The sequence below is a fragment of the Athene noctua genome, chromosome 3 (genome assembly GCF_965140245.1).
Source record: "Athene noctua chromosome 3, bAthNoc1.hap1.1, whole genome shotgun sequence".
NCBI lineage: Eukaryota > Metazoa > Chordata > Aves > Strigiformes > Strigidae > Athene > Athene noctua.
In genome coordinates, this window is record NC_134039.1 from 28,694,855 (window position 1) to 28,706,173 (window position 11,319).

The window sequence follows — 11,319 nt, forward strand, 5'->3', positions numbered from 1 at the left end:
CCTTTGAGAGCTGGCCATGATCCAGGCTGCAGAAGTTATAGGTACAGTTCCCAGGCAACAAGAGTTCCAGGTATGGTTAGGGAGCACCTAATTGTCCTAACTCACTGTCAGGCAGCAGGAGTTTTGGGTATGGTTAGGGAGTTCCTAATCATCCCAACTCACTGCACTTGCATAAAGGACAAGAAAGTACCAGATCGTCCCAGCTCACTGCACTTGTAACCAAGACAATAGCACGACACTTGCTGGACCTGACATTGTAATGTGGCCCAGGGGGTCTGCTCCACCACAGCTGTGTCCAGACTGCAGCCAAGGGCATACTCAGTACCCAGAGGAGCAAAGGTGCAGACATGGATTTCACCACGAGCATCCTAACCCATTGAGCCCACTTGGAGATAGCTCCACTCCTGTTGGTATCTGAACTTTCTGGTTTGTCTCAGCTTGCACATTTTCACTGGGCCATAGGCACAACCAGAAAACCTACATCAGGCCCCACATCTGACCAGCACAGATTTAAGGATGGTCCCTAGACCACTGACACAGTGGAGTAAGGCAGGCAGAGCGAAGGGTCCATGCACCCAATGGGCCAATATTTATTCCAGGTACCTAATAACCAGTAGCTAGGCACAACATATATGCAAACCCTCCCTCCTCCACCACATTGCCCTACATAAAAATATCAAGAGACGATTCCAGCCCCACCCAGACTGACAGAGGCAGCTGCTATAGCAGAGCTTTTAATCCTAAAGCAGAGCCTGTTGTCACTGGCAGGAAATCTTATTGTGTTGGACAGGCAATTCCAGACCTTAATTAAATAGGCTGCCCTCCCGGCAAAGCCAGGCAGACTAGACTGGAGTCAGACGAAGCAAGTTGCTTAAGCCAGTGACCACCTGGCTGTAACTTCATCTCGGTGACAGCATATGCTTTTGTGACCCTCTCTGAAAGGTTGAAATCCCAAGCAAGCTCACAGAGGTAAAGTGAGGATTTGTAAAGAGCAAGAAATCAGAGATGTTCTGTCCTGGGAAGGAATTCATTCCTTCTCCTTTCAGAGACTGAAATTTTGTGGCCAAAGACACAGCAGATCATGCTGGTTCAGGATTGATTCTTAAGGGAGCTGGTGGCTCCTCCTCTTTCTCCATTGCACACAGTGTAGCAGGGGGTACTTTGAACCAGACCTTATTAGTAGTTCCTAACAGTGAGCACCTAATTTTTCTTTCTCATGCTTGCCCTCCCACTCTCTCTGGCATTACTTTCTCCATACCAGAAAAAAACAGCCATGTCGACTCCACGAATCTCTGCTAGCCATGACCCAGCTGCTTGCCTCTCTGTAGCATCCCACTGCTGTGCCAAGATACGACCCTGCCATGAATTCTTTTGACCCTGTGCAAATATACAGCATGCTGCTCATCCACCTTGCTATTTGCATGGAGACAGCTTGAGTGCATAAACCAGAAGAGACTGCAGCACCCTACTACTGAGGTCCTGAGCTGGATGATGGGGATGGATGAAGAGGAGAGAATGAAGACCCCAGTGCTCATTGTGGGGTATAACTGCATCTCTGACTAGGTCCAGCCAGAGAAACTGCACAATTCCCAAAGAGCTAGCTAGGTCTCTGGGACATCAAGAATTTGCACTCAAAAACTCTTTCCAGGCCCCAGCCATTTCTGACTAACCCTTGAGCAGCCTTAGGCACAATGTGGCCCTCAGTCTCTCCCCCACCTCAGTAAAATTAGGTCACTTGTACTTCACTGTGGTACCAGGATGGGGAGAGGGCAATGGGCAAAGGTAGGTGCCTTGTCACTGTGTCTGTCCCTTAAGCTCCCCCACAGGATATGGTTATGTATCTGTAAACACAGTGTAGCATGCACTAAGAGACACCTCAGCAAAAATGCAAAATGCTGCAGAGACCAAAGCTTGGGTCTTAAGACCGTACACTGCCATTGCAACCTTCCTCCTGGGCTAATCAGCCCTGCTTTCCATTGTCTGGAGGGAGCAACGCACAGTGCTGCTGCTGGGACCAGAGGCCACTTGCATGTGCTACCTCCCCATAAATAAGCAAAGGGCCTTCCCTCATCACAGTAACCCCAACACAGCAGTGGCCATGGCCTTTAGTCAGGGAGCGCTTCTCTCAGCTCTGAGGCACTGAGTCTAGGCTGCTGTTTCATGTTGTGAAGTCCGGTAACCAGGTCATGACCCCATGGGGACATCTAAGTGCCCCAAGTCCCCTGGCTGAGAGAGGTGCCATGTGCTGCTCAAGTCACGGACTGACACCACAGGATGTGGTGCAGCTGGATACATATGCAAAACACCTCTCTGCTTTCTGCATCTCCCCCACTTCTCACTGGAGTGCCTGGAAAGCCAGGAACAAACACACAACACTGATGCAGGAATTTTTATTTTCTGAGAAACACATACTTTACTTCCCGGTGCAACAGAACTTCAGATGCGTAGCAGCAGTTACCAGAAACCTACTGAATGCAGGGAGTACTGCTCTTTACAGTTTTGCTAATGTGAGTTTAGCAGCTAATGCAAGTTTCTGAGCTGACAGACCCTAGAGACTTACTGGCTGCATTCACCCCCACGAAGCAAGGTAATACTATGCTGGAAGCACTCCACACTAACCTGCTAACAGTCCCACCTGTGGGAGGAACACAATGCTGTAACCCTGCTTCCCATCCTGACATCCTTCTCATACCATTTGAGTCAGTCCTTCACTCTCTTCTTTACCACACTCCTCAACATTCCCCTGTTCCTCCACATTCCTTCATTTCTGGCCATGCCATTTGCCTCCCAGATAAGGATAGGCAGAAGCTCACAGATAACCCCTTATGTTATTTTTCCTAAGAAAGCAGATTATTTCTCTTGTATACATGAAGCTAGGAAACAACAGTTTATAATGGATATCACTCTGAGTGCTTCTAAACTGCCTGGAGTGATTCTTGGCCTCTCATCAAAGCTTTCCCATACATCTTGGATGGCCAATTGTGAGATGTCCAAAACAGTGCTGGGGAAGCTACTCTAAGATGCACGGCCAGGCCTCCACCATGGTGTTTCTCTGTGCATATGTGCTAACCCTGGAAACCGAACTCCTTGTACTTGCTGGCCATATCATTTCGGAACAGCTCCAGGGCCTTCTTCATCGCAGCCTGGGTATCAGCCCCAAAGTCTGCAGAGTGTTTTTCGGCAATGACCTTGATAATGACTTCAGAAATGAACTGTGAGGAAGGAAGAAGAGAGAACAACTGAAGGGACACTCAAGGTTTATTTTCAGAAAAAAACGGGCTAAGAAATAGGTTGCAGAGCTTGGAAATATCTCTGAGCTAATTCAGTAGCTCTTCCCACAGTCTCTGGAGAGGCAGCGAGGTCTCTAACATGCAAGGAGTCTGGGCTGGGCAGAACAACTGGGCTCTATTTCTAGCTCTGATGCTTATCTGCTTCATGACCTTGAGTAGACTATGGCCCTTCCCACTTTTTGTCTGCCTCATCCATTAAGGTCGAAAATTCTTGCCCTGTGTTTGTACAACACTTAGTTTTGTGGGTCTTGGTTTCCAATGGATCCTCCAGGGTTTACTCTAAAATGGTATGTGCCTTGTGTCCAGCCACTGACAGTTCTTATGTAATGTAGTTTCCCAGGCATGCAGAGGCTGCCTGGGCTGGTTTATTATTGTCAAGGGTTGCTCAGACTGCATGGGGTGTTAGGAATGGGAAATCTAAACTTGGATATTCACATTCCATTCACATACCATGACCCCCTTCTCTGTCTCCTCCTGCCTGTGCAGAGAGACCTTGGACTTGAGGGAGAGCTCACTTAAGTCCAACTAGCCATCAGTAAATAAAAGCACAGCTCTCACATAGCTGTGTTGCAAACATTCACTACACATCAGACAGCAGGATACCCTGCCCTTTTCCATACCTCCAGATATTTGACAGGGATTTTGTGCTTAGTTGCATGGGTTTGAGCCAGGGGCTTCAACTCTGACTCATGATTACCCTTCTGCTTCAGGATTTTGCCCAGCTGGGTAAGAACAGTAACTCCATGTTTCTTCAGATCTTCAGAGCCCTTCATCTGATCAGGGGTCTTCAGGCCTTTGAACTTTTCAAAGCGCTCCAAGGTCTCAGGGTGGTCCTGAAAGAGTCTGTGGACAAAAATAGAGGAATTTGTGAGACTTGAGAGAGCTATCATCCAGGCTAGAGCTGAGTTCCAGCTGGTCCTGGTATTTCAGAGTATATGAACAGGCAAAGGTGTGATAACCCACTTCCCTCCCCAAAGCAACTTCTTAGATAGTTCCTGCTAGCAGAGACTACTTCAGCCTGGGAACTCAGACATTTTAGATCCTTTCCAAGTTACCACCATTCACAATTTAGCAAGTTACCACCATACCACCATTTAGCATGTATATAAAGCAGGGAAACATCTGACCCTACTCTGATTCTGGTTTATGTGGTTTTTATCCTTCCTCTGGTAGGTTGTTCCACAACCTGATGACATTCTGTGTGCAGAAGTTTCCTTTCTATTTAATTTGTACAGGCTGCTTTTTATCATTAACAAATGATAAAAAGCCTCTTGTCTCTGGACAACAGAAGCTCCTGGCACACCTCCCTTTGAGTGCTGTATCTACTTTAATCCCATCCTCTTACACATGTCCTAACACAATCACTGCTGTCTTTTTCCATTCCCTCTGGCTGTGACAAAGACACTGCCCTAAACATGTCCAACTAGAGTAACAGAGCAAGTGTCCATATTTTTTTTTATATAGCTCCGCTAACTTTTTGGCATGAGTCCCCTGGGTTATGTCAACTGTATTAAGATAGAGACAAGAGACAAGGCTGGTCATGGTACTGAGAAGTGAGTTCTTGCATTCATCTGAAGGAAAAACAAAACCAAACAAAACCACCTGTCTTCACGGACTTACTGTTGCTTAGGAGCTGACCTGTAGATCGCTGGGTCTCACCAGGACCCTCTTCCCAGGCCATCTCTGAATTAGCCAGGAGAGTTCCAGAGGCTTCTCATATACAAAAAAAAGGGATCAGCCCCCAGCCTCAGGTACCTCACAACTGGAGGTCAGGTGTTCTTGAACATCAGCTGCATGGGACAGATTAATGTGCCCCCACTCTGTGATTGCAGACACAGAGGAATTTGGTGTCTTCCCTTTTCTCCCACCCCCCAGCTCAGCCCAGCTGCCTGCAGTTTGGTTCCTCCATTGGGAACTGCGGCACCTCAGAAAGTCCTTGGGAGCAAATGGATAAGCGTCCCATCTAGAACTGGACATTCCTCCTAAGTATGTTACCATAAGGGCCAGACTCTCCACTGTATGGTCTAAGTATAGGTTAAACTACACTAACAAATAAATCACAGAAATCACAGAATTATCAAGGTTGGAAAAGACCTTGAATATCATCTAGTCCAATCATTAACCTCACACTGACCATTCTCAACTGCACAAGATCCCTCAGTGCTATGTCAGCCCGACGCTTAAACACCTCCAAGGATGGGGACTCCACCACCTCCCTGGGCAGCCCATTCCAATGCCCAACAAGCCGTTCTGTAAAGAAATGCTTCCCAATATCCAGTCTAAACCTTCCCTGGCGCAACTTGAGGCCATTCCCTCTTGTCCTATCACTTGTTACTTGGTTAAAGAGGCTCATCCCCAGCTCTCTGCAGCTTCCTTTCAGGTAGTTGTAGAGGGCGATGAGGTCTCCCCTCAGCCTCCTCTTCTCCAGACTAAACACCCCCAGTTCCCTCAGCCGCTCCTCGTACGACCTGTGCTCCAGACCCTGCACCAGCTTCGTTGCCCTGCTCTGGACACGCTCCAGTAATTCAATGTCCTTTTTGGAGTGAGGCACCCAAAACTGAACACAGTAAATTCATCCCTTTCCACAACCAGAAACAGAAGGGCTGACCGCCGGGCCCAGCCTGCAGGTCCCACTTGGAGAAAACCAGCTTTAGCATCAGGATTTTGTCCCTCCAGCCTGCCCACTCCAGTTTCCTTGGCCCAGTGCCCTGTCCTGCACCCATGAGGGGAGCAGCCCTTGAGGCGAGACCCCAGGGCAGAGGGACACCGAGCCCTCTGTCAGAGCAAAACATGCTGAACCAGAGTTTCTGCACATCTCGCTGCACAGTTCCTGACGAACCAGAGTGAAAAATTTTCCTCCTCTTCCCCCTGTAGAGCAGAGGCCAAGCAGAGCATGCAGAAACCTTTATGAGATACTACAGCACTTGCAATGACAAAGATTTGTGATTGTCACGGTCACCCAGAGCTGCAAATGATTTGCCTCCAACACAATACCTCAAGCACATGGAAAACACAATCTGTTTTGTGGCAAAAAGATTTTGTAGGTAAGTGACAGTCTTTGCTGGTGTTTCATTTCAAAGGTCTCCCAAGGATTTCTGTACTCTACCAGCTGCTGAGCAACACCACCATCGGCCTTTCCTTTTTTCCTGTATCCTTCCATGATACAGGCTGTGTCCCACCCAGAGAGATGAAAAAACCTTGCACCTTGAAATGGGATGGAGTTATTTCTAAAAGTCTCTCCCTCCATCGTGTCTGGCTGAGGTTAAAACATATCTGCCAAAGATGTTATACTCCCAAGACTCTTGAAAATTATTCTGAGGAGTATTTTGTTGTTTCCTTTGGAAAATATCCAGTTGAATCAGTATTTTCTAAACATATTCCCAGGATGTGACCTTGGAGGTCTTTAACAATTCACATGTGGGTACATTTCTAAACTATGAGCTGCTGGGCTTCCCCCTGCCCCTCTCCTCCCTCAGAAACCCCTTGAAGGAACAAGAAATGACCTGGGTTGGCTGGGGAACACAATGTCACAGGGCTGTCATCTATTTATTTAATGCTCTGCCCTACAATACCTGTGAGAAAAATGGTATTACCTTTCCAGTTGGAAACTGATTTTACTTCTTAGTGGCACTTCCAGAACCAAAGTAGCCACCTCACAGAGCTGGACTGGTGGGGACTGCTCAGGTCCTGCTACCTCTCCAGCATACCTGCTCTGGACCATATGAGGGGAGAGCCTTCATGTGGCCACCGAGCTGCCCCCATCTCTCCTTTCTCTTCAAATGGTAACTGAACTGGGCCATGATAAAGAAGGTAAATAGAACAGTCCCCTGCTTTGGGTCATCTTTGAAAAAGCTTTTCAAAGATTTCAGTGTTCAGTGGACTTGCCTGGTGGGATGGGGACCTTTAGCCGTGCTTAGGCTAGGAAATCCCCCAGGCGGGTGCTGCATTCCCCATCGCTCTCCTCAGCATCTGTACCCTTTCAGCACATTGTACTGCACACAGGCTGAGGGAGAGATCAGGAGAGAAATTCCTCAAAGTCTCCATCCCTGCTGGTCTTTAAGGACAGACTAGGATCCAGTGCCCACCCAATGTTGTTTCCCACTCTGCAGCCCTGAGATCCCTTCCAGATTGCATTTCCATGACTTGCTGCTGGCACTAGGGGTGCTCCCCTCTTGAGGACAGCAAGGGGGTGGCGGGTCCTCTCAGATGGAGGACACACAAGCACTCCCGCTCTGACACCAGCATCATGGAGGAGGGAAGCAGGGGGATGGATGTGCCTTGTTTCACACCCAGACTTCAAATTCATCATCAGGAAGTGGACAATTGTAACCACCCAGATTTCTGGCCAAAAAGCAGGATGGACAGGACTCTGCCAGGTGAGACTAAGGTGGGGAGAGGTACTTCACTGAAATCATAGATTCTGAGAAGATTGACACAGAAGTGGTTTTCCTGTCCAGTCCTTCCCTGCCTCCCCACATCCTTGCTGCAGAGAATCTGAAGGCCCAGGATACACAATTCACTCCAGCATTTCTCACCACGGTGCTTGGGCAATGAGGATCTGAAACAGAGCTTTGACAGCAGAGGCACAGGGAGTGACAAAGACCCACCATCTTTTGAAAGCAGCACTGGCCTGCTCCTGCACCCACAGACAGATGGAGAGACAGGAGAACAGCCACTTTACACTGTGAGTAATTTTTAACCCATAAGCCACAGCAATGGTAAAAACCACCACCCTACAAGAAAGAAAACAGCCTGTTGAAATAAAGATTGACAAACGGAAGCCCCCATACTAAATATATGCCTTCCTTGGTCTCATCAAATGCTCTCAGCTTTATGCTTAGGACTGACATTTCTTGCCTACCTGATTAAAACTGCATGCCCATGGCCAGGGAGGTCAGACTCCACCTTTCCCCAGATGGTCAGGACGTGCTGCCATTCCTGATCACTGAGCCCCATGGTTCACTGAAAGCAGGTCCCGAGTGCTCCCCGCAGCTCTTCGTCTTTCCCCAAAGGGTGGTTAGAGAGCTCAACCGTGGGATTTATAGCCCCTGCTCACAGACTTACACCTGTCAATCGTCAGCTGGATGTCTTTCTCTCTTTCAGGCTTGTCTAACCTAATCAGCCTCCCTGTTTTTTTCTAGGAAGCTATTTTGGGTCAGGTGCTATTGTGGGTGCCACTGATGGCATCGTTTCTGCTCTTCGTATTGGACTGGCACATGTCCCACTCTAGACAGAAAGGGCACTGCCAAAACACAGTGCCAGGAGCCTGTCCCAGGTTCCCAAGGACCCAAAGACAGTGTCAAGCTGTATGTCAGGAGATTCCTGAAGAACGCTGTCATCTGCAAGGCTACCTCACCTCCCTCCCACCAAGGGCAGGCAGGAGAAAAGGCTGGGACAGCCGGTAGCATCGGCTGTACCACTCCAAAGGCCTTTCCTTTCCCATGCTGATCTCAGTGTCCTTTTGCCCTGGAGTAACACTTAGTTAAGTGTTAACTTAAATTAAAATTTAACATTTACTAATAGAGAAGAGCACAGTGTTAGAAGAGGCACATCCTTAAGAGCTAAGCATTTTCAAAGTGGTCCAGTCATGTCCCCAGCCTCTGCAGCAGGGAGGAAGGGGATAAGAGCCATATGGGAGCCAGTTACCCTGCACCTGCCTGCTGGGGTCCTTCTGCTTGCCTCTCTGGGGAGCACTCAGGGTTAGCCACTGGCTGAGCCTGGATATTGGAGCCAACAGACATAAAGCTGAGCCAGGAGGGTAATTTGCAGCAGGCCAGAGACGCAAGGACACAGCAGGGCTTCACTCAACATGTACCCAGGCAGCAGTTAAGGTCTCTGGCTACCTCTGTCAAGCTAAGTATCAGTGTTGGGAGGAAAAGCCACTGGGCTGACAAACAACATGGGTATGCTCTGGAATACCTCCCAGCCTTTCTCCTCCAGCCCCATCAAGACTGATAACGGCCTGTCACACCAACAGGCTGATTCGTCTCTTACAGGGGGGCAACTGCAGTCAGAGCCTAGACTGATAACAAAGACCAGGTAATGCTGATGTTCCAAAGCATACACCCACCTCTGGACATTTCTAAGGGGGCACACGCCACAGGCTTTGGCAGGTGAGAAATGTCAACCGAGGGCTGAAGACACCTGCCTTGGAGTTTAGGAGAAGAGCGTGCAACCCCTCTGTCCCTACCACAGTGCTGCAGGACCTGAGGTGCATCTCTGCCTCTGCACCTATCCACTCTGCATCATGGGAACAGTCTTCCTGACCCAGCCTTGCAAGGGGAGAGAAGTGCCCCTGTACAAGGGTAATCAGGCAGTGAGGAGGATGAAGGCACAGAGCCTCACACCCCTTGGGTAAGGAGGGTGGCAAAAGCCAACTGGACGTGTCAGCTGATATCCAAGTGCAGAGGTAAAGGGAATTTTGGCCATTACACATTGCAAAACTCTGTCAGCCAAGTCAACTTTTGACCCTGCAGTCTTTGCCCTTCTCTCTCGTCTATGCACCAGTTCACGTCACATCCAAAAAATCCACATCCTAAACACTTTGAGGCAAAGATTTCACCCTGATTTACCTGTGCAAATGCCAGGCCCCTACCAATTATCCAAGCTAAGCTAAACTGATGGAAGATAGCTTAGAATCCCTCCAGCTCATTCCTTATGTTGTTTTCCATAGCACAGGGCTGAGATGGGCGAGATCACATACCTGCAGCCTCACTCTCCAAGTACTTAAAGCAGTAAACAAGCATTTGAACCATCCCAGGCTCAGCCTTGGGTAGGATCCTGAATACTGATCTTACTGTTTTACATGTGTTTCAGACATGACAGAAATGTGCTTCTGGTACTTGAGAGGCTACTACTAATTATGCGCCGAGCTCTGCCATATTCCCCAGGCTGAAAACTACTTAGCTGCTGTAATAACCTAATATGAAGTTGGTCAACTCTCTGCTCTCTGTAGCTTTCCCCAGGGTTGTGAAGCCAACAGTCCTGGTATGGGCATTAATGTTAAATGGTCAGAAGGCTTAAAAAGAGTATGAGATTCCATAATACTTTTTTCACAAGTGAAGTAGTAATGAAATTAAATCGTAAGATGTTTTCCCTAGAGCTTAAATAAATAGTCTGCAGAAATACTAAAAGCTTTATAGCACACCAGAACATGCCTCAACCCTGCAGCCACGAAAAGGACATAACATTTTCGCATCTACAGGCCTCTCCTCTCCCCCTCGGGGCAAAAATCTATCACTTCCATAATCATCTCAATAAACGCAAACTGCGGGGAGCCAGCATAGTGGCTGCCCTCTCTAAAAAGCACTGGGTGATTGAATAACCTATTTAAAACACCACTGGCCACACCATGCATCCACACCTATGGTGCGCTCACTAAACGAGTGTAAAACGTATCATTAATAACTCTGGTCACGTTTTGGGGTGCATCTCTGCCGCTGGATGCGGCGCGGTCGCCTCGGTGCAAAGCCCCCCGGGAGGGGGGACGCGACCACCCGGCGCTCCCCCTGCCCGGGCAGGATGCGCCACAGCACTTCGGTTCCGTCGGCCAGGACTTGCTACCATCTAGTGGCCACGGGTGACAAAGCCACGGGGACTGGAGGCCACGTCCAAGTCCCTGCCCGGGATTTGGAGGTCCAGGGGGGTGGCCAACATGTAGCCCTCAAATTTCAGAGACAGGAGAGTGCCCCGAGGACACGCAGGACTGCAGTGTCCTAGTGCTGGCAGCAGCACAGGGCTCTCGCTGCGGTTGGGTGGCAAAGCTTCCTTAAGGGGCACGTTTTCAGTGCAGGGCATAGACAGAGCCTGTTTTCCTCTGAAAGGGTTGGTGTCGGGGCAGCAGGGCCCTGGACTGGCCGGGTGGCTTTGCTCCCAGCCTTGTGGCAGGTCGGTGGCACAGGGAGGACGCTGTGCCTTACCCTCAACCTTGAGTGCTGGAGAGGGTTGGCGTGGTGGGATTGGGGCAGAGGAAGATCCCATGGTACAGAAGCAGAGCCACAGTCAAGCCTTGAGGTACTGCCAAGGAAGA

At 49.1% G+C, this 11,319-nt stretch overlaps 1 protein-coding gene across 1 annotated transcript; it reads right to left on the reverse strand.

Annotated features, from left to right (window-relative positions):
- Window positions 1-2,374: 2,374 nt before the first annotated feature.
- MB (myoglobin) lies at window positions 2,375-8,315 on the reverse strand. The gene is made up of 3 exons (XM_074902401.1): window positions 8,152-8,315; window positions 3,911-4,133; window positions 2,375-3,212 (listed from the first exon to the last, which is right to left on the reverse strand). The coding sequence occupies exons 1-3, from the start codon at window positions 8,244-8,246 to the stop codon at window positions 3,066-3,068; spliced, it is 465 nt and encodes a 154-aa protein (XP_074758502.1). The 5' UTR covers window positions 8,247-8,315; the 3' UTR covers window positions 2,375-3,065.
- Between the last annotated feature and the right edge of the window lie 3,004 nt (window positions 8,316-11,319).

Excerpts from the sequence above, each read along its gene's own strand:
- MB (XM_074902401.1), bottom strand. The coding sequence starts at position 8,246 with ATGGGGCTCAGTGATCAGGAATGGCAGCACGTCCTGACCATCTGGGGA. Across the intron at positions 4,134-8,151 it reads GGGCATGCAGTTTTAATCAG|ACTCTTTCAGGACCACCCTG; the intron begins GTAGGCAAGAAA and ends TTTTGTCCACAG. Across the intron at positions 3,213-3,910 it reads TCCCTGTCAAATATCTGGAG|TTCATTTCTGAAGTCATTAT; the intron begins GTATGGAAAAGG and ends CCTTCCTCACAG.